The sequence below is a fragment of the Cannabis sativa genome, chromosome 4, assembly GCF_029168945.1.
Source record: "Cannabis sativa cultivar Pink pepper isolate KNU-18-1 chromosome 4, ASM2916894v1, whole genome shotgun sequence".
Taxonomy (NCBI): Eukaryota; Viridiplantae; Streptophyta; class Magnoliopsida; order Rosales; family Cannabaceae; genus Cannabis; species Cannabis sativa.
Window position 1 is genome coordinate 52538438 of NC_083604.1, and position 23365 is coordinate 52561802.

Here is a 23365-nt window from a genome sequence, read left to right on the forward strand (position 1 = left end):
TTAAATTTTATTGTACTTGTAATCTTAATTTTAAATTATTACACTTAATTATTTAATTCTTTTATTTAAATATTTAAAAGTAAAAAGTGAAATAAGTTGAAGAATTTTTTAGAAAAAAAATGGCTACACTTGTTATTGATTGACTAGCTTGATGCTTCATACTTAGTTCATCTAATTGTAACAAAATAATTAAATATCATTTAAAAATTTATTATTAGAAGAGAATTTTATTAATTTGTGTAAAAAGAAGTTTAATTTTCGTAAAAAATAAATTTTATTGTAAATATTATAATTAAATGACTTAGTTGTTAAAATAATTAGAGTAAGGATTTAAATATAAATAAAAAAATTATTTATAAATATTAATTGCTAAAAGAGGTCTTGTTAAATATTTAATTAATTATTTTAAAAGATAGTTAATTATAATTAATTAATTCTAAAAAAAGGAAAGTTTACCTATTAGTAACCTGCTATTACAAGTCAAAGAAAAATGTAACCATATAGTTACAATAAAAATATTAGGGGTGTACGTCGGTCGGTTTGGTCCGTATTTTTATTAACCCAATATAAATATCGAGTTGCAAATATTTAATCGTAACCCGCCCAATGAAAATTTAGAAAAAGTTCAACCCGCCCAATAATTTTGTCGGTTTGGTCGGGTTAACCCGTCCAAACCGTTCTTTATTTTTTATATATATATAATTGTTATTGTTAGTTTTTAGAATTCAAGTAATTAAATTTTAAAAAATAAAAATATATTATTTATATTTCAAGCTAAAAAATGCTATAGTTTAAATTAATTTTAAGAACTTTAATATAAGATAAATATAATTGAGTAAACATAAAATAATTAAGTAAAATAATAAAAAAAAAGTGATAATATGGTATAGATTTTAAACTATAACTTCAATATCCAAATACACTAAAACTTATTAACTATAAAATCTAAGTTTTAAGTTAAAAATTAAAATGTCCAAACTTTAAATACAAAATAGTTTAACTAATAAATGTAATTTATATAATATAAGATATACACTTTTATTAAAAAATATATAAATCGGTTTAATTTGGGTTAATTAGGCGGTTTAGAATAATTTGTAAACCACTCAGTATATTCATTGGGCGGTTTAGATTTTCATTGTATTATTTCGGATTGTATTTTTTTTGTCGATTTATTCGGTTTGGTTTGGACGGTTTATTCAGGTTGGGCAGTTTGTAAATTTTATTGAACACTCCTAAAAAAATATAACCATTCAATAGTTATCCTATTTATCTCATAGACTCTTATAATTTTTAGAGTCTAATTTCTAAAAATAAAAAATAATTACAAATAGATGGGAAAGTTTCCCGGATTACAAATGGATTTTGGCTTGGGCTTTGGGAAGGGACCGAAGGAAACAATGGCAGAAGAAGTAACAGCCATAGCGAAAGCCGAAGGGTTGGAGGAAGAAGAAAGAGAAATGCAGCCAGAATTTGAGGGCTTAGCTTTGGAGAATGGAATGAATAGGAAGGAGAAGAGGAAGGCCTTGAAGAAGATGAAGAGGAAGCAGATAAGAAAAGAGGTAGCTATGAAGGAGCGGGAGGAAGTAGAGGCGTGGCTTAACGATCCAGAAGAGCAGAAGAGGATCAGTTTGATGGAGCATGAAGAGGCAGAGAGGTCCGCCAGGGAGAGGAAGGAGTTCGAGGAGAGAGAGAAGGCCTGGCTCGAGGCCATGGAGATGCAAAGGAAGAAGAAGATGGAAGAAGAAGAAGAGGAGGAGGAGGAACAACGTAGGAAGGCACTGGACGAAGAGTCTCGGAAGCAGCAGGTACTTATTTTCTTCTTTTCTTTACTTTCTCGGAGTATTTTGGTTTTAATGGCTGTTTGGTTGCTTAGAAAGCATGAGAAAGTAGCCATAAACTAATATACTGCACTTTAATGTTTGAAATGGAAAGAAGAACTTATTTTATCTTAATATAGAATGTTTTTGAGTTTTTGCTCATTGGCCATAGAGAATATGTAATCATAGCAAGCAAATTGGATTTGCTTTGTTAAATTAAAATTATGGCAGGTTGAGACTGCAAATGAGGTAGATGAGAGCGATGAATGGGAATACGAAGAAGGTCCTGCTGAAATTATCTGGCAAGGAAATGAGATCATTTTCAAGAAGAAAAGGGTCAGGGTCTCGAAGAAAAACAGTCACCTAGATGATTCAAGTATTAAAGAGGTCTGGATATGAATATCAGATTTCTCTTGTTGTTCGGCCAAGATTTCTATTCCCATCTTATTGTTTTCATCTTTGCAGGATGTTGATAGGCCCACATCTAATCCTCTTGCACCAGAGTTTGAAACTTTTTCTGAGTATAGAAACTCATTGATGTCAGGACAGCAGTTGATTGAGAGTGTTGCCGAACAAGTACCAAATTTTGGAACTGAACTGGTAATCTCCTGTATTGTGTATCATGTGTTTCTCCTACACTATTTGTTATCAAAGTTCTTGTTCATTAGCATCCATGAAGGAAGGTTTAGTCTCCTCCAATTACATTAAATCAAAGAGTAGGATCTTTTATTTGTCTGTGATATTTTTTGAGTGTGGTATGATTAGGAGGAACCTGGTTTCTAACTGTTTTCTTTTGTCTTTGTATGTATGACAGGATAAAGCTCATTGTCCTTTCCACCTAAAGACCGGAGCTTGTCGGTTTGGTCAGCGTTGTAGTAGAGTCCATTTCTACCCTGATAAATCTTGCACTCTGCTTATCAAGAATATGTATAGTGGACCTGGCCTTGCTTGGGAGCAAGATGAGGGGCTTGAGGTCTGTTAGCGCTACTTTTGTGATTCTCGTATCCTGCTAATGGCTATGAAATTCTTCTATATTTCATTACATAATGATTAAACTTTTCTTTTAGCTCACTTCATATTGTTATTTGATGAGAGAAAACATTTATAAGTTCCTGATAGTAATGGTTAGAGTGAGTGTTATCTTTTTAAGTAAAACCCTCTTTTTTTTTTCTCCTTACTCTGAACGAGAAGCTATTCTTTCTATTGTGCATGCCATTCTATATCTAACCTTAGAAATGTACTTTTGTTAAGTTCTTGTTCTTTGCCTTAATTTAAGCAATAGGTTCATGTGCAAGATTCAGTTTGATCGCGTTTGTTGGTTTTGGCCTTGGTTCAGTTGGGCTAAAAGATTTATGCAGTTGTGTATCCTTCTTCCCATAGAAGAGTAAAGAGTGGTTATTATCTAATGCTTTAATTATTTTATTACGTAACCGTGAAATGTTCTATCTCATTTTTGTTTTTAAATACCAAGGGTTTGTGTATGTATCATGTTGTAGGCTTTAATTGATCTAAGTCCTATTACCTTACTGCTAACTTTATAGTATTGTAATTATGAAAAGAACATGTATGCATTTCGTACCTCATTTGTTATTTTATAAATGGTTACAAGAAATATTCCAACTATGGTTCATAATTGTTCAATGTGCTTAAATTTGACATTTATTACATAACATTATGAGTTTTTGGAGCAACAAATTATTTCTCCTTAACCTTTGGTAGTTTGTTGGGTGTTTAACTCTCCTGAGTGGAGCTGTTTTGATGGTGATGATAACTTCCAGAGGTTTGTGAATCTCTACAGAATTTTATTAGAAAATGCACCTGGCTTGAAATTTAATTTAAGCACATTAAAATAGATTATAGTTTTAATAGATGTTTTCCTTACAAAGATACTCATATTACTCGTAGATAAAAACCACTCAAAGTGGTGCAGATTAGCAACAGTTAAACATAAAGGCTAAATGGGTTATAGTGAGAAATGAACGATACTCTCTTTTATGTAGCCTTTAGTTAAACTAAAAAGAGGACCACATGCAGTTTTCAAGTATTAAGAGTGCAAGTATCATTGTTGATTGACTTATTATAGCCTTTACATACTCTTTGCATACTTGTACTACAATGATATACATATCCGTTTGGCTTTCAGTATGTCAATGTTTGAAGTTTTATGCTTATGCAATATTTAATGGTCTGTTCTGTTAAACTTATGTACGAAGAAACTGTGCATTTGTGTTTTTCTATTCTTTGTATTTTCTGTGCACAAATTTATGAATGCATGTAAATCACTCGAGTACTTTACGCATGTTACTATTTTCATTTGATTTTTTGGGTATGTATTCATTTCTTAAAAAGATGTGTTCTTTAACCTTTGAGCTGTACCAAAGCTGATGATCAGATGATTTGATGGAGGATGTACATCTCATTCATTTGCTTTGCATTTTGACGAATGCTTGTACTGCTCCTTGCTTATTATGCGTTTGCTTTGTATGGTGATCTGTATATCAGTAATTTTTCTGTTTTTTTTTTGTCTTTTCAGTATACTGATGAGGAGGTTGAACGCTGTTATGAAGAATTTTATGAGGATGTCCATACAGAGTTCTTGAAATTTGGGGAAATTGTGAATTTCAAGGTTTCAAACTGTTTTCTTTTCCTTTTGATTTATTAAAGTTTTTGCTAGCTTTTTGTCATAAATGAAAAAAAGAGAGAAATTACAAAAGGGACTTGCAATCCTCTAAAAGATGAAAAGACAAAATGTATCTACATTCGTGAAACTAAGATAGTTTTGACCCATCTCACCTACATCTTACGTGAAGTTTTTCTTTCTCTTTAATGAGAACTCTCCTTTTCTGACAAGATGTTTGAGTTTGGCAATAAAGTAAGATAAAATGGAAAAGAAAAAGGAAGACAATCTTGTTTTTATGAAGTACAAAATGCACATGCAAATGAAAGGTTTGAAATGGTTTTTTGTTACCTTTGTGGGGTTAAAAGAGTTTACATATCCATTGGTTTTTAATTATCCTGAACAACTGAAAGTTTTCTTTTCAATCTTTAATACCAAATAAAGGGAACATGCAAGAGAGTAACAATGCAGACTGCCTGGATGTTGTCTGATGCTCTATTGTATTGTTTCTCTTCAAGCAATCTTGTAACAAAAGTAACCCCTTCGCCAGGTATGTAGAAATGGGTCATCTCATCTGCGAGGAAATGTATATGTGCACTTCAAGTCCTTGGATTCAGCGGTTCTGGCACATCATTTTGTCAATGGTCGCTACTTTGCTGGAAAACAGGTACCGGAATTGGACTAGAAACTAGATTCCCGTTCCTTAATTTAACATGTCACCATGTTAACATTTTTTTTTTCAGTTGTGTTGTATTTATTTGAAATATGAATGTCTTAGTTGTTAGTAGAGGCAATGACCTTATACAAGATTGGGGAGTCTAAACTAGGACACTAATATTTTATGGAGTGTCTTAATTGTTAAAAATGGTGAATCAATTGTATATTTTATTCAAGCAAATGATATGTATTTATACAAGATTAGAGTCTAAACTAGGAAACTAGGAAAGAGAATAGGAAAGTAAGTAATTAGCTCATTTACGAGTAATATTCTGCTAATATATTCTAACAATTTGAAATATGAATGTCTTAGTTGTTAGTAGATGCAATGACTTTAAAAAAAGGATGTCTTATCTGCGTATTATCTTGTTAGCCTTGCTCCTATGGTATTGTGATCTTTACCTTAAATTTTATCTTCAGTTTCATGTTTTCCGATTCCTTTTTTTATTTTCTTTTTCTTCTGTTTTTGCTTGTCATACAATAAGCTTGCCTCATTGATTAGTATTTTGGACAATTGGTGCTTAAAATGAATATGAAGCCTTAACAAGTTCAATAAACAAAAGCATTTGATTATATTAAAATTTTATACTTTGTTATAATTATCAGTTGGGTTCTCTTGCAAATTGGTTATGAGTAGACTGGTGATCAATAAGCCTGGAGAGTAGGTAGAACACTAGCTCACACACAAATAGTAGCAAAATACGAGCAGAGAAGAAGAAAGGAAAGTAGCTGGGTGCTACTATTGCATTGAAATTGCACAGGACTGTTTGAGAGCCTGGCCTCTCCCACCTTAAGAGAAATAATGATAAGAACCTGCTTTAGATTACTCAGACCAGTAGCCAATTCAACAACACAGCAGCAGAAAAACAATAGAACAGTAGCAAAACTACAGAGAAACAGTAGAGTACTATATTGAATATATGAGAAAACTGATGGGAGCCCTTAGGCCCCTTTGATGCAAAGAGTTTTACTCAATACATTGCATGCCCGCTCTATTCTCTTACTCTCCTATGTATAGTAATTCCTCGCTCACACAACCCTCCCAAACAATGACTCTACCCTTTTTATTTACTATATTCTAGCTCACCATATTTATCACAGGGCCTATTAACTAATTCTTTCTGACCATTTTCTCAATAACTCATCATTTTTAATAACATTTCTCCACTCCACGGTCGTGTGGCCAGCCCTACCCAAAATACATAAAATATTCCTCTACTACCCTGGATTCCTATTGGTCATGACAACTTCATGTTCAAGTAATAATAGACTATCACCCTGTGCAACATTCTTCTTTCTAGAGTAGGTAAAATGGATAGGAGGTCTTTCCGTGGCCTGTCCATCAGTTTGGGAACCATTAATTGAATTTCATTTAGAAGGTTGCTCCTTCTATGGTTAAGGTTTTGGTTAGATTGTGGCTTTTACAGATTAACACACAAGAAAATATTCTACCAAGTCGAAATCCTGTGTAAGAAAGATTGCACATGTTTATTATGATGATTCTATGCTGTCTACTTTGTGGAAATTCTTGACAGAGTTCAGGTTGGCTTGGTTGGTTGATGACAAGAAATTCCTTTGATTTTGTGGCTCAAACTTTTATGTCATAATACAATAATGCTTAACTTTTTACGGAATTGTGGAGTGCTGGCTGTTTTGTGGGCTACCATGATATAATTTTTATCTTTGTGGTAAGATGAATGAGAAAGTATTCACAGCCTTTTTGTTTTCTTTTACTTTGATCTGTTGGTAGTTTGGACGGTTTTTTTTTTTTTTTTTTTTTTTAAAAAAAATAAGAAACTGATCAGGGTTTTGGATAATATTTTGGTGTGGGAGTTATGATTTTATCTCCTTTTGCTGTGTATTTTTGGACTTCTTAATCACCCGTATCCTTCTATATCTGGTTAAATTTAAAATGGAGCATGACTTTACAAACAAGTAAATGAAATGACTGTAGAATGCTGATACCTCAGTTGTGATTGCCTTACAGTTTCCCCATCATTCACTTAGAAGTTTGAACCATGTAGTTGGTGTATTGATCTAGTGATGATTCCTGCAGGTGGGATGTGAATTTGTTAACCTGACCAGGTGGAAGGTTGCAATATGTGGGGAGTATATGAAGTCAAGATTTAAGGTACTGGCTTCTGTTTGGCGTTGGTTGTTTTGATCATCATTCCTGTGCTCAGCTACACTTAAACTTTGTATTGAGTAATCAAAAAACTTAGGTTCAGTTTGGAGGGGGACTTGCATTCAATTTGGCACAGGGTTACAATTGGGTTTCTGTTTGGGGATAATTAGGAAAACTTTAAGGGCAGTTTGTTTCAAGATCTTAGGAATTTCTTCTTATTCTTGTAACTTCAGATGATACCTTTTCTTCTTTTGATGATTTTATATAAAAAAACAGCTTATGTTATGTATATATAATGTTAGGTTTTTGTTTTGATAATCATTCCTATGCTGTTACAGACATGTTCGCGAGGAACAGCATGCAATTTCATTCACTGTTTTCGCAATCCTGGTGGAGATTATGAATGGGCTGATAGTGACAAACCACCCCCGAGGTATTGGGTGCAAAAAATGGTTGCATTATTTGGCCATTCTAATGAATCTGTACACGAGGGACTAAGGGAACAAGGGAATTTGGATGAACCAAATAGCGCTGGCAAAAGATCAAGAGCTGATGCAAACTGGTTTGGTTTTTCTCTCTTTTTTTAGTTGTGGCCTCAGTACTTGGTATACTGATAGATAATATGCTAAGCTACATAGCACAGTGTGATTTTTATTAGTCTTCATACCGACATTCTTTCTTAACAAACCAGAAACAAACCACATGGGTGGCGGGTTTTCCTTTTTAATATATGTAAATTAGCCAGTTATGTCATTATTAGTATAAATTATAAAATAATAGAGACACAATTAGAAATATTTAAACTTTAAAAGATAAATCATTGTCCCAAACAACTTTAAAAAGTATTTTAGACAATTATTCCCATGTGGAGGCAAGTTTCCAAATACGGGACCTAAAAAAGTAACTTGTAGTAATGTTTATTCATATTTATAATTGGCCCAAGTTGGATTAGAACTTTTCAGAACTGTACGAGAGGTTATTCTAATATAAAGTATCACTTTTAGAAAGATGGGTTTCTTATATTGTTATTGCAGATTATGACAGTGCGGGTTTTAAAATTCTCTCTTTTATTACCTTGTCATTTAATACTTTAAGGACTCGTTTGGAACGCCGTATTATGTCGTATTGTATTGTATTATATTGAATTTTATTTTATGCAATCTTTTTATGTAAAAATATATGTGGTATTAACTTTTATGGACACCTAAATATATAATATTTTAGTATAAATTAAAATTTAACATAGTATTATATAAAAATATGATATATAATCCAATTCAATATAATACAATACAATACGAGCTAATGCGACGTTCCAAACGAGCCCTAAGGTTGCATCTTATTCAATTCATTTCGACAAGTTATCCATGCAATAGAAGGTTGAAACTTGTCTGGTCAGTGATTAGACTATAAGAAAGCTGTTTCTTGAGTGTGTAATGTGACATACTGAGAATATTTAATTAGGTAATCTTAGAGCTGATGATTTGCTTTATGTATGTATAATGACCATATTATGATTTGAGTTTTGTTTGTAGACATGCATGTAAGTCAGTAGAGAAAATATATGTATTTTTCTTTCTTTATAATTGACTTCTTGCTTGAGCTCAATGCTTCTCTTTTATCCCATTCAATGTTGTGTTGAGTTGAAAAAATTAAGCATCCTGCTTAATTTATTTCAGGTATTGCTCAAGAAGATCTGGATCTAGAGAAACAAGTTACAGGGACGACCATGGCCATAGTGGTTCAAGTAGAAGAAAGGAGAATTTAGATTTCGTGAGGAGAACAGAAGATCAGTTTAGGTGTACAAGTGATGGTATCAGAAGCCTTGATGATGATATCCATGAGGATGATAAGCATCAGAAGAAAAGAAAAAAGCGTCATACTGATTCTGATGCAAAAATATTTGATGACGATAGAAAGAAAAGTGGAGATGAATCTCATGATTATATGAGGGAAACCTCAAGATGGAAGAGTAAGGAATACAAGAACAACACTCATGAATATGGTTCAGATGGAGAACGGTTGACGAGGGAGGGAGACAGAAAGAAACACCATGAGCGTGCTAGGAAAAGCTCAAATTATCATAAGAGATTGAGAAAGCTGGATGATTATGAAGATTATAGAAGTCGTGAAATAGATTTCAATAGGAGAGGGAAGAGTGGTAACAAGGAAATATCACATGATAGCAGGAAGAGCAGCTCAAGACGCCGTAGATATCCTGGTAATCACTTGGACAGGAATAACAGAAGTCATGATACTGGTCGAGAGTTGTCTGACAAAGGCAGCTATGGTGATGAGTTGTTGGGCGAGGATGTAGCAAGGCACTTTTGTCAAATTAGGACACAAACGAATGAAGTATCAAATGTTTCTGATGATCATGGAGAACCAGAAAATAGCTTGGAAAACAGAGGCGATTCGTGCATAGATATTGTAAAAGCAGATTCTTGTAACAGTAAAGATAAGAGCTATGATTCTGGCACTTCAAGTCAATATGATGAGAGATATAGATCCCATGATCTATGGGAGTCTGAACAGTGTTCCGATAAGAAATCCCACAAGTCTAGGATGGTAACTAGTTTTAGCAGCAGTTCAGGTCAATACAATGGAAAGCAAAAGTCAAATGACCATGATTTAGAACTACATCATTATCAAGACCAGAAGGAGAATCCTTCAGAATCTGAAGAAGTTATTTCAGAACACTGGAAGTCTAAAAGTAAGTCTGGCTCTGATCATTACGAGCAATGTTCCGCTGAGAGTGGGAGAGAAAGCAGATCAAGGAGAAGCAGAAAATCAAGTCATAGGAGACACTCAAAGTCAAATAGATTGGAGAAGAGGGATTTTCCAGAGGGTGACAAAAAATCTCGAGAAGATTTGAGACGGTGAGAGAAAGTATTAAAACGTCTCATGAACTTGTGTATCTCCATACACATGTATTGAAAGCCTCGGGCGTCCATTTGACTGTAAAATTAATGAACGTGAAAGCCAAGGCTTCCCAGTTTCCAGGAGTATGCTTACAGTTACAACCAACCATCTTAATCAAGAGACCACTGATAGTGTGTGCAATTAAGTCACTTTACTTGGTTAGCTTTGAATGCTTTTAGGGTGTATTATATTGTAAAATTTTGAGAAATTTATGTGTTTTCTTTTATTTTCTATTTTTTAATTTTATATCACAATAATAATCTGAAATGAAACCTTATGAAACGAACCTGAAATGAAATAAAATTGAAATGTATTACTGCAGATATGGTTTTGTAAAAAGAATTAAAATAACACTCTTTTATAGGTTGTGTATCATAACTGTACATGTTTATTAATTGAGGTGTTGTTTAGTTAGAAGAAATAAAAATAAAAAAGTGAGAATAGAAAAAGGAATTGAATAAAATAAAATTTGAAATGTAAAAAAAAAAAAAGTGATGAAAGAATTATTAAATTTTTTGTCATCTTGTATCCGAATGAGTATTTTTTTATTAATTTTAAAATAGAATGATCATTCCTCTAAAATATTAGAAATGTCATTGTATTAGAATAAGATTCTAATATTTTAAAATGCAATTAAATATAAAAATGAAATAAAAATTTTATTTATTTTCTATTCTATTTTATTACTTCTAACTCAACATTACCAAAGTTCATTAACATACTAATGATTTTGTCATAGCTTTTATGACGTTTATTTTGATCAAGCCAAACTATTATCTTTTGTAGGCTTGGCTTGGGTGTAAAAAAATTTCACATGGATCATTATTTGATATACTTCTTAGGTCTCTACTTTATTTTTATTTTGTGTCTGGCTCTTTTATATTATTGTTACAGAACTTGGTCATCACGGGCTAATATGTTTATTGTTTAGTTAGCTTTTATTTTGTTTGACGTTCTATACTACCATCTATATTGTACTATGATTTTTTGGTCAAATTAATTTCATTCAGTAAAAGCACTTTCTTTTTCAAGGCTTTTTATGTTATTTGATCCCAATTGAATGAAAACTCTTTGCCAAATTGAATACTCGAACTAAATGTATTAAGGAGTCTAATTTAGCTACTAAAGATGAATATTATTATACACATACTTCGAGCAATAAATAAATAGATCTAGTTACATGACACGTGTATAATTAAATTAACAATTCAACTCGCTTAATGAAGAATTTAGGGCATAAGCACCTATCTCGAAATACAACGGTTGGACGATGTAATGGCACATTAGAAGTGACTTCGATATCTCCTCGGAGGAAACTACTGTGGTCTATACAAGACGAGGAGAAACAAACCACGCTCCTTATGAACGCCTCAGAAGACTCATGACCTAGACTAAAGGAGCTAAGCTTGTAAATGCATCTAGCAACATTCCTGGTGTTGATATTGTTATAGTTGAGAGGCTTAACTTGCTTAAGTTTGCTCCTAGTTGTCATCTCGAGAGATTCGTGAGTCAAATAAAGATAGTCTTTCAACATGAGTAAGACAAGACAGAAAAAATTCCTTGCAACAGTGGACTAAGAAGACCGTGATCTGACTGAACCACTATACTTCCTTATGTTCATTGTTTTTTATTGTCTAGGCAGTCTCGTTTGAATACTCGTTGTTTTAGGTTCAGTACTCGCTGTTTTTTAGTTAAATATCAATTGTTTATTTTATATTTAGTGTTGTCCAAATTCTTATGACAATATTTGGCGCCGTCTGTGGGAAGTTTCTTTTGATTTTGGAGGAAAATCTACATGGCTGCAAACAGACAAACATAAACACTTGATCTTTCAACGTTGGAACAGTGAATGTCCCACTTCCAAGTGATAGAACTAATCCGACTGACACAATCAATGGGGGTGTGGGACTAACCAACGTCACTCCTCTCAATTTGTTCCCAAAACTACTCGTAATGTAGGAGAGACATCGACACCGGCATCCATTGTGGGCCACTTCCCGCCTATCACGCCGACCGTAGCCTCTAAATGAATTGTCCAGTTGTCAACAGCACAGTGTACGGTCATGCAGGAACATATGCGGGCATTGCAGGCTAAAGTCAATGGGAGAGTCAGGACTCGACGTCAACCCCAAGTTCCGAACACGTGTTTAGGTAACCCTCAGGTAACTATGACAAAAAGATGATGAACTGAACGTCCTAACAATAATCATATTCGCAGAGAACGTGTGAACGAATAAGAGGGTCTCGATCTGAATCAACCCACACATAACTCCATGCAGAATAGGGAGCCGGTTGCACCTGATGCCAGTCGTGGTAGAGAAGAGAGACCGCAAGAGGAAGAACTTGAATGGTGAAACCCGAGAAGTCGAGTCTGGCCGCAAGTGGAGATAAATGAAGTAAAATCTGATTCTTCTTCTACTAACAGTTGCTCCCCTAGTATCTATACCAGGTCGGGTTCTGTTGAGACACAACGAGGAGGGAGATACCATGTTCATAGAGGCAATCTTCATGATCACCTCAATGAGATTTTTAGGGTGCGATCCCGGACACCAAAGAATCACGATGATGACGAGCCTCGTGATCCCCAAATGGGCGATCAAGTCACACAGAATGTGAACAACCCGACTAAGCCAATCAACTCGCCGATTGCACTAGCTGCGACCACAAAGGTAATAATCCCAGCTAACATAGCCGCGGTTGTTGCTGTATAAGTGGTAACACAGACCAATTCCGTCTTACTAGGAGGTATTCACCAAGAAAGCCTCTTGCGAGCATTAATAATGATTGAGTAGCAAAGAAAGCCCATCTACAAACTCCATGGGACATGGCCTTTTACAGAAGAAGTGCGACAAGCTCGACTCCTAAAGGGTTTCAGGCTATCTAAATCGTTCAATTACAAAGGTAATACTAACCCAATCAATTACTTAGATAAATTTAATATGATTATGGAAGTAGATCAGGTACCACAGTAGGCAAAATGCCTGATTGGTTTAGCCAATTACATGAGGCCTCCATATAAACCTAGGAGACCTTCGTAGACTTGTTCTTGATTCACTTCCAAGCCACGATGACGTACAAACTACTGTACACAACGCTGGCAAATATTAAACAGGAAGTCGGTGAGTCTTTACAGGATTATTTTAAATGTTTTAACCCTAAAATAACCAAAGTTGAGAAGGCCCCCGAGTCTTCGTTAATTTTGTTGGAAATATTTTACCAAGATCTAGATTTACTACCATGTATGTTTCATTAACATCCTAATATGAATTCTAAAATAATGAAATAAACACATATAAAGTTTAGGAAACCTTACATTGGGTGCAGCGGAATATAGTGACTCCTTCCTTTCTGATCTCTAGCCCTTGATTCCTTTCTGTAGCAGAACATAATCAAGATCTGAACCTGGATCTCTTTCTCTCCTTCTTGCTGATTGGATTCTACACAATCTTCCACACTATGATTGAGATACCACTTGATGTGTGTGGGCACTACTCTTATTCACTCAAGGTTCGAAATTGAAGAGAAGAAGAAGAAGAGAGGGTGGCGGCTAGGAGGCTCAGGTTTTCTCTGAAAGAAATAAGATGCATGTCCATAGTTTCCTGAAGCCATCACTTTCTATTTATAGAAAGCTATCTAGGTTTAGGTTAGAATTGTATGGCATTCAAATAATGAAAATGTAAATGGTAAAATGCTTGCATAGTGGACGGCCATGATATGGATAATGGGCCTCACTTTGCAATTTTTCCATTTTGTCATTTTTCAATCCCATTTTCTCAAAAATGTCAATTTTCCAATTTAACCATTTAAATGCCAATTCTAATTATTTAATAACTAAAAATTAATTATTAAATAATATTTTCATTTAATATATTTATTAATTGGACATATAAAGTCCCTTAATTAATAAATAAAACCTAGAATCTCTTTTCTTCACAATTTTGCCCTTGCTTAGTGAAAATTCATAAAGTAGACATAGTCTAACTTTAGAATTATAATTGATTAATTAAAATCATTTAACTGAGTCTTACAAGCAGTATGGTCTCAACTAGTATGGGGACCATGGGCCTATATAACCGAGCTTCCAATAAGTGGAACCGAATTTACCAAGTAAATTCCCTAACTTATTAATTCCTTATTGAATCCACAATTAGAACTTGGAATTTTACTCTCAGTTATATAGAACGCTCTATATGTTCCACGATATAGATACGCTATTAATTATCCATTGTTATAATCCTAATTTGATCAATGACCCTCTAATAGATGATCTACATTGAATGGGAACTAAATTACCGTTACACCTTCAATGTATTTTATCCTTAAAACACTTAGCTCCGTATAAATGATATTTTAGCGAAGTGAAATGAGATCTCAACCATTTATCTCTGTTTAGTCAAGCTCGAAGGATATCATCGTTTCACTTCTAAATTCCTATAGAAGTTATAGACTCCATATTTATGTTAGCGCTCCCACTCAATTATACTATCATGTTCCCAAAATGTACGTATCACCTTGACTGTTCAAAAGTAGGCTTAACTAACAAATCAAAGAACATGTATAATACTCTTGAGATCGAACCTAACCATATCAGGATTAAGATCATTTGATCTAGGATCAACAGATGATATTGAATTGAATAGATATTACGGTAAATTTTAACAAATCTAATCAAGGTTCAATATCGGTCCCTTCCGATGTATACTCCATACATCCGATACTGGTAAACTTTGCCAATGCCCTGGAAATGACATAACACTTATCCAAGGTGTAAGAATACCTATCGCTGATTATCATGCCAGTCTAAATCAGTGAACTGACGAATCAGGGAATAAACTTTCGAACATATAATCAAGATTATATTCCACTGTACTGACAACACTATAATCATTAACAAATATATATGTTCTCGACTTAAATAGAATTTATACATTATATATATAATCATTAAATATATCATGTGAACCATGCAACATAAAATGTTATTTATGATCTTTATTAATAAGTAAATCTAATTATATTGAAATGAGTTTTATTTAGGGCACAAAACCCAACAAACTCCCACTTGCACTAATATAAAACAAAAAATGCATTTCAAATAATCTCAACACTTTGATATACAAATCAAGTGTAGTAGTAGTATACTCCTCGTAATAGGATCTGACAAGTTGAATTAAACACAACCTTTTCTCCACCATTACTCTTCCTTAATCACAAAATCCTTGATATTGTTAAATTCCTCTCTATATGTCTACTCTCTTGGGATACTGGATTCTACACTTTAGGCAACTACTTTTTGGTTAATCAGGAAATAACACTAGTAGTTAAGACAAGTTGGAACGGTGCCACAAATGTATAGAACTTTCCTTAGACTGAATAAGTACCTTTCCTGCATCTTTAACATTCAGTCTCTCTCTGGTAGACTAAGAGACTTCAGATAGGTTTTTACACTTCTCCAAAATCACTACTCCACCCCAGAGTAATCACCATCTTATCAACAGACTTTCTAGCACAAAGGCTAGTCTCGAAATCTGATGTGGTGTAGTCTAAGAGTTTTAAACACACCCTTATCGACTAACATATAGGTCCTCTTCTTAATCTTAAGATTTACTTGATTGTCTTCCAATGTTCCTCTCCTGGATTAATCTGATACCTACTCATTACTCCCACTCAACAGTAGGTGTCTGGTCTAAGGCATACTAAAGCATATCTGAGACCTCTCACTGTTGATTTAAGAAATTCTTTCATGGCTTTATCTTTTCTGGAATAGGTGAGACTTTTCCTTAGATAAATAAAATCTGTGTCTAGAAGTTGAGAAGCTTCTATAGATTGCCATTAAAAAAATGCTTCATCATCTTATCGAAGTAAGTTGCTTGCACTAGAGTAAGTAATTAACCAGGTATACCACAAGCCATAGGTTTAGATAAACTCAAACTTATAATACTAGGAACATGAAATTTTGTTAAGTCCATTGAATAAGACTTATTAACGAAAATTTCCTTTCTTGTCCTTGTAATAGAAAACTTTAGGTTACTCCATGTGAATGGATTAAACCATAGTTCTCTTTTGGTTTTCTTCTTAGTTTCTTATTTTTGACAATCCATTACTTGTTTAAACTTACAATGGATTTTAATCACTAATGTCTTTCAAGTCATAAGAAGGTGAGTTCCTAGAAACCCTCCCACTACGACAAGGTACCGTGAATTATGTCTAAGAAAACTAAATGGTATTGACCTCTTTAGTTATGTCAAGACAACAGAGGCAGTGGGATCATCATATGTAGAATAAGATGATAGAACACTTTTGGAATCAAGAAAAAAATATCTCCTTTTTTTGCTACTTTATTTTCAAACTTAGTCATTTTCTTAGAAAAGTAGTATTATTTGTTTAAACAAACACTTTCTTATCTAATGACTATGGGATGGTCCGCCCCTAATCACTTAGAATAGCTAACAAACATGCAAACCATGGTTAACAGTTCTAGCTTTTCTTAAGATTTCGATTAGGTCAATCATGAATCTAGTAATGGTTTACACTAAGTAGCCAACCATTGCATCATTTTGAAATTGTATTACCATAGAAGGATTTAGGCAACGACTAGTAACTAATCAATATGCAACTCGAATTCTGGGGAGGTAAGTTTGGATATAATTCAAAATCAACTAATGATCTTTGAACTGCATATCTACTAACTATTTCTCCACCCCTATCAGTTCGCAAGATCTTTAACCACTTACCTTAATGGTTTTTCACCATTGCTAGGAATTCATGAAATTTTTTAAACATTTCAAATTTCTTTTGCATAAGGTAAAATCTAGAGTGATCGTTTTTCAGAATATAACGATAAACTCATATCCACCCCTGAATGTACATCCATCTGCGAATGAGATGAGTATACTTTCAGTGGATATAGGCATATTCACTCTTTGCAGAGAATGATCTTGTCAAAACCACTATGAACAAGATACAAATGCCATAGATTTATAAAATATGGTTGTGTCTTTTGATGACTTTAGGTTTAGTTACATCAAAGATTTCTTAGAATAGTGCAAGTGGATTCTGGTCACAGAATACTAAACTCATATTCCTTACTAACATACAGTTTGAATCCATTGATAGAAAATGGTTATGAAACACTTGTGAAAGTGTAACTGTATAATGAGTAATTCTTTCTTGGACCACCACTACTAATGTAACTCTAAGTCTGATTTGCCTATACAAGTAGGAGATTTCTAAGATTGAGGATTTATATCATTTTAGGATAGAATTTCGGGAATATAATCAAATGCGTCATTCAATTTTTTGAGAGAAAATATAGAATGACATGAAATGATTTATAGACCATTCATCCAATGATATGTTATTGAGCTAATTAGAAATGAATAAGCTAAAAAGAATTAGGATAATTTCGTTTTTAAATAAGAATCCAACGATGCTTCGATTAGCGAGAGTCAAAGTAATCTTATTTATACAATCTTCTTGTTTCATATTGTAAATACTAGTCTAAGGTGTCATCAATTGATGAACAGCTAAATGTTGCATTTACAATATTTATCTTTCGAGATCTAACACTATTATGTTTGTCTAATGTTGAAAATCCATTAGGGATTTGTCCCATTAGAACAACAAACCAAGTTAGACCAACAATGATGATTCGAAATTAAACTACAATTTAATAACAGAAAATAACATGGTTCAATATAAATTCATACACAATTCAGAAATTATTAAACACATAGCAAGTAGGAATGACAAGTGAAAATACTAAAACATATAACCTTAAATAATTTCCAAGGTCTTCAACAAACTGATACCAGTGTCCCGTTTAGGCGAGAGTCAGTGATACCATCCATTGAATAGAGTTGTCAGCTCATCTAAAATGATAAACATTCTAGCAACCTTTTATTCGATCAAGATTGGAATCCAGCGTTGTCTCGTTTAGGTGAGAGTCAAGGCTATTCTATCTTATGAGCTTCCACCATTGTTTCATACTCTTGCAAGTCTTATACAGTCGCCACCATTAGGGTGATCAATACTATATAAAAAACTTACAAGAATACTTATCTTTCGAGATTAAACGACGCTAACTTGCTAATGAATGTTCCTCCATTAGGGAGGATTACTCACTAAAACAATAGCTATGTAAAACCAACAATGGAAATCAAATATCCGAATAATAATAAAGCTCATTATTTAAAGTGTATTTTCTTCTATTATTTATTTTAATCAATTTATTTTAAATATATATTTATTTAATTAAAATTTCCAATTTAGAATAAAAAAACACTAAATATAAATTTTAATTTAATATTTATAAATTATACTTAGATGGATATGAAAATAACATGAATTATTTCCATCTTAGTAATAATTTCCAATAAATATTTAGAAAATTATTCAATTTAATTGTTTCAAAATTAATTTAAATTAATTTACAACTCAAATTTAATTTTCTGTAAATATATATTGCATTTCAAAAAATTGAAGTATATATAAGAATACAATTTTCGAAAATGCTTGTTAAAATAAAATAAAAATAAATCCTGGAAAAATTATCTTAATTTTATGTTGGCCCAAAATTAATTAATAAAATTAATTTACAACAAAAATATAATTTTCCTATTTAATTAAATATTAAAGAAAAATTTCAAATATTTAAGTATCATGATGAAAATCAACTTAAATATTAATTTTTTATTTAATTAAATACACTAGAAAAATACTTCAAGCAAAACAGATAATAACTATCTAGACTTTCATTGACAAATTAATTCATTTTCTAATTATAATATATTTTAGTTCATTTATTTTAATTAATCATTAAATGAAAAAATCATTGATATAAGTTGGTTCAAAATTAAAATAAATAATTTTCAACTTTAATCTATTTTTCAAATAAAAAAATCGAAATTTCTGCATTAAAAAAAATGCAATTTCAAAATTGTGTGAAAATGATTAATAAAATAAAAAAAATATATTTTGAAATTATTCAAATTTAAGCTGTTATGAAATTCTTTTAAAGAAAATTTCCAACTTAAAATAATTTTCTATTTAATTAAATATCTTGAAAATAACAATATTTAAGTATCATGATGAAAATTAACTTAGATATTTAATTTTCAATTTAATTAAATGTATCAAATTCAAGAAATAAATAATTAAGTATAGAGAATGCTTAATTATTAATTTCTAGTTTAATACTAGGAAAAATATTCTTAATTTGAATTGTACCAAAATTAATTATTAAACAATTAATTTCACAATCAATGATATTTTCCTATTTTAATATTAGAAATAATAACTAGTATAGAAATAACTATCTAGAAAAAATCTCAATTTAACTAAGTATCTTTTCAAAATTTGGAAAATATCTAATTTAATTTGTTATAGAAAGAATCTAAAATAACCAACTTAAAAATTTCCAAATAAAATTTAATTAAATATCAAAATTAAGTTGTAACTACCTAATTTAAGAATATTCCATTTTAAGTTTAACAACTTAAAAAATATCTCTAGAATCTTCAATAACCAATTCCTAGAATTCCTCAACTTAATTTTAAATTCAAAAGATATTCAAATTTAAGTTGATAAGAAAAAATTAGTTGGAAATAACTAATTTACAACTTAAATAGGAATATTTAATGAAATAATTAAAAAATAAGCTTCAGAAAGAATCTAGTTAGTTATAATTCTTTATTTAATTAAATACAAGAAAAATACAATAGTTTATCTAGAAATTAATTCATTAAACTAAGTGTGTTTTTCTTAAATTAATTTAAAAAAAAATTGAAATTAATTATGTTGCTAATCAATTTTATTAGGTTAAACTAATTTAATTAACTATCACAGTTATCCAAATCAGGCAAATGGGCCTTCACAGTTGGGGTAGTTCATGTGAGGGGGAGCTGGGTTCAGTATATCGTACCCACTTCTATTGGCCCCCAACTCTCACACAAGGCCCAAAAGAAATGAATTTAACCTTAAAATAAACAACTGTTATTAATTGAATGGACCCATAAACTAAATGGGCCTAAATAAAATCTATCATGGTGTGACATTTTATTTAGCAACAACCTATATGCATCTAAACATAAAGTAAACATATAAGCTCACACATGCACACAGATTTGGATGGATCCTATCATGTTACTAGGTCATACACAGATGAAAGAAGAATGTAAAATTTACCTGTTACAAATTATTTACTTGACCTATTGACAATTGAGCCATGGGTTAAAATCAGATCATTGGATCTGTCAACAAGTTAACCACGACAATTTAGATCAAGCAATAATAGGTTTTAGAAAACTTCCAAACAACTTAAAACACATACTCCTGCAACAAGTTGAATTTGGATAGTTGGATGTAGGATTTATTTAATTTTAAATTAATTAATAAAAAAAATTTCGAAAATAATATTTAAATAAAAAAATATTTTCGGTTTTAAAATAAAATAAATTAAAATTTAAAATTAAACCTACAATTTTGAAAAATTAGGTTTCAACTAACCTAAATATCATTTCAAAAATTTGCTAACCATCTTTTAAATTTTCATGTTATTTTATACATTAAATATTCAATAAAATAGAATGATAATAAATATCTTTTCTGATTTTTTAATTTAATAAAAAAAATAACAAAATTTAAAAGTTAGCAAAAATATCTTATTTCTATTTAAAATATCATGATTATAGTAATCTTATTTTAAATTTAAATAAGGTCAAATAATTTAAAAATACAATAATTTTAAAAAAGGAATATCTGACCTTAAATTTAAAATTAAGATAAAATAATCAAATTTAAAAATAAGAAAGATAATTAAGCAAAAAAGATAGATATTTACCTATTTCAAGTTCAAATTACACTAATATCATAAATTAATTTTAAAAAATCCAATTAATTTAATTCTGATAATTAGAATTGAAATAGGAATAGTAAATATCTAAATACAAAACTACACAAAAAATCGGAAGTTAATTCCATGAAATAGCATGAAAAATCGAAGAAAAACGAAAAAATAGTAAGATGTACGGACGGTATGCAAAGCACACCATCCAGGTGCACATCTTTGGGCGCAAGGGGCTGCTTGGGCGCACAAAGGGTGTGTCACCACCCCCGATTTTTTCAAAACTTCAAAAAATCATAACTAATTCAAATAAAATCGAAATTAAGTTCTGTAAAAAAGTAAATTGCTTAATTTTTTCCAAACTATCCAATAAAAATAATTACAGAAACTAAAATTCAATTATTTTTCATGAAATTTCACAAATATCAATCAATCATCATATAACACACAGATCAATATGAAATCATCCAAATCAACACATATCATCGTTTTAATTCATATTTCATGAAAGTAAATCATTACCATGGCTACCAGTTGTTGGAAATATTTTACCAGGATCTAGATTTACTACCATGTATGTTTCATTAACATCCTAATATGAATTCTAAAACAATAAAATAAACACATATAAAGTTTAGGAAACCTTACATTGGGTGCAGCGGAATATAATGACTCCTTCCGCTCAGATCTCTAGCCCTTGATTCCTTTCTGTAGCAGAACATAATCAAGATCTGAACCTGGATCTCTTTCTCTTCTTCTTGCTGATTGGATTCTATACAATCTTCCACACTATGATTGAGATACCACTTGATGTGTGTGGGCACTACTCTTATTCACTCAAGGTTCGAAATTGAAGAGAAGAAGAAGAAGAGAGGGTGGCGGCTAGGAGGCTCAGGTTTTCTCTGAAAGAAATAAGATGCATGTCCATAGTTTCCTGAAGCCATCACTTTCAATTTATAGAAAGCCATCTAGGTTTAGGTTAGAATTGTATGGCATTAAAATAATGAAAATGTAAATGGTAAAATGCTTGCATAGTGGCCGGCCACGATATGGATAATGGGCCTCACTTTGCAATTTTTCCATTTTGTCATTTTTCAATCCCATTTTCTCAAAAATGCAAATTTTCCAATTTAACCATTTAAATGCCAATTCTAATTATTTAATAACTAAAAATTAATTATTAAATAATATTGTCATTTAATATATTTATTAATTGGACATATAAAGTCCCTTAATTAATAAATAAAACCTAGAATCTCTTTTCTTCACAATTTTGCCATTGCTTAGTGAAAATTAATAAAGTAGACATAGTCTAACTTTAGAATTATAATTGATTAATTAAAATCAATTAACTGAGTCTTACAAGCAATATGGTCTCAACTAGTATGGGGACCATGGGCCTATATAACCGAGCTTCCAATAAGTCGAACCGAATTTACCAAGTAAATTACCTAACTTATTAATTCCTTATTGAATCCACAATTAGAACTTAGAATTGCACTCTCAGTCATATAGAACGCTCTATATGTTCCACGATATAGATACACTATTAATTATCCATTGTTATAATCCTAATTTGATCAATGACCCTCTAATAGATGATCTACATTGAATAGGAACTAAATTACCGTTACACCTTCAATGTATTTTATCCTTAAAACACTTAGCTCCGTATAAATGATATTTCAGCGAAGTGAAATGAGATCTCAACCATTTATCTCTGTTTAGCCAAGCTCGAAGGATATCATCGTTTCACTTCTAAATTCCTATAGAAGTTATAGACTCCATATTTATGTTAGCGCTCCCACTCAATTATACTATCATGTTCCCAAAATGTACGTATCACCCTGACTGTTCAAAAGTAGGCTTAACTAACAAATCAAAGAACATGTATAATACTCTTGAGATCGAACCTAACCATATCAGGATTAAGATCATTTGATCTAGGATCAACATATGATATTGAATTGAATAGATATTACGGTAAATTTTAACAAATCTAATCAAGATTCAATATCGGTCTCTTCCGATGTATACGTCATACATCCGATACTGGTAAACTTTGCCAATGCCCTGGAAATGACATAACACTTATCCAAGGTGTAAGAATACCTATCGCTGATTATCATGCCAGTCTAAATCAGTGAACTGACGAATCAGGGAATAAACTTTCGAACATATAATCAAGATTATATTCCACTGTACTGACAACACTATAATCATTAACAAATATATATGTTCTCGACTTAAATAGAATTTATACATTATATATATAATCATTAAATAAATCATGTGAACCATGCAACATAAAACGTTATTTC

The 23365-nt window shown here is 31.6% G+C and overlaps 1 protein-coding gene across 1 annotated transcript; it reads left to right on the top strand.

Annotated features, from left to right (window-relative positions):
- The first annotated feature begins 1306 nt into the window (after positions 1–1306).
- Positions 1307–10522, top strand: LOC115712855 (zinc finger CCCH domain-containing protein 5). The gene is made up of 9 exons (XM_030641255.2): positions 1307–1808; positions 2052–2207; positions 2286–2420; positions 2635–2793; positions 4354–4446; positions 4988–5104; positions 7211–7285; positions 7618–7841; positions 8959–10522. Exons 1-9 carry the CDS (start codon positions 1335–1337, stop codon positions 10160–10162), a joined length of 2637 nt encoding a protein of 878 aa, XP_030497115.2. The 5' UTR covers positions 1307–1334; the 3' UTR covers positions 10163–10522.
- Positions 10523–23365: the final 12843 nt, after the last annotated feature.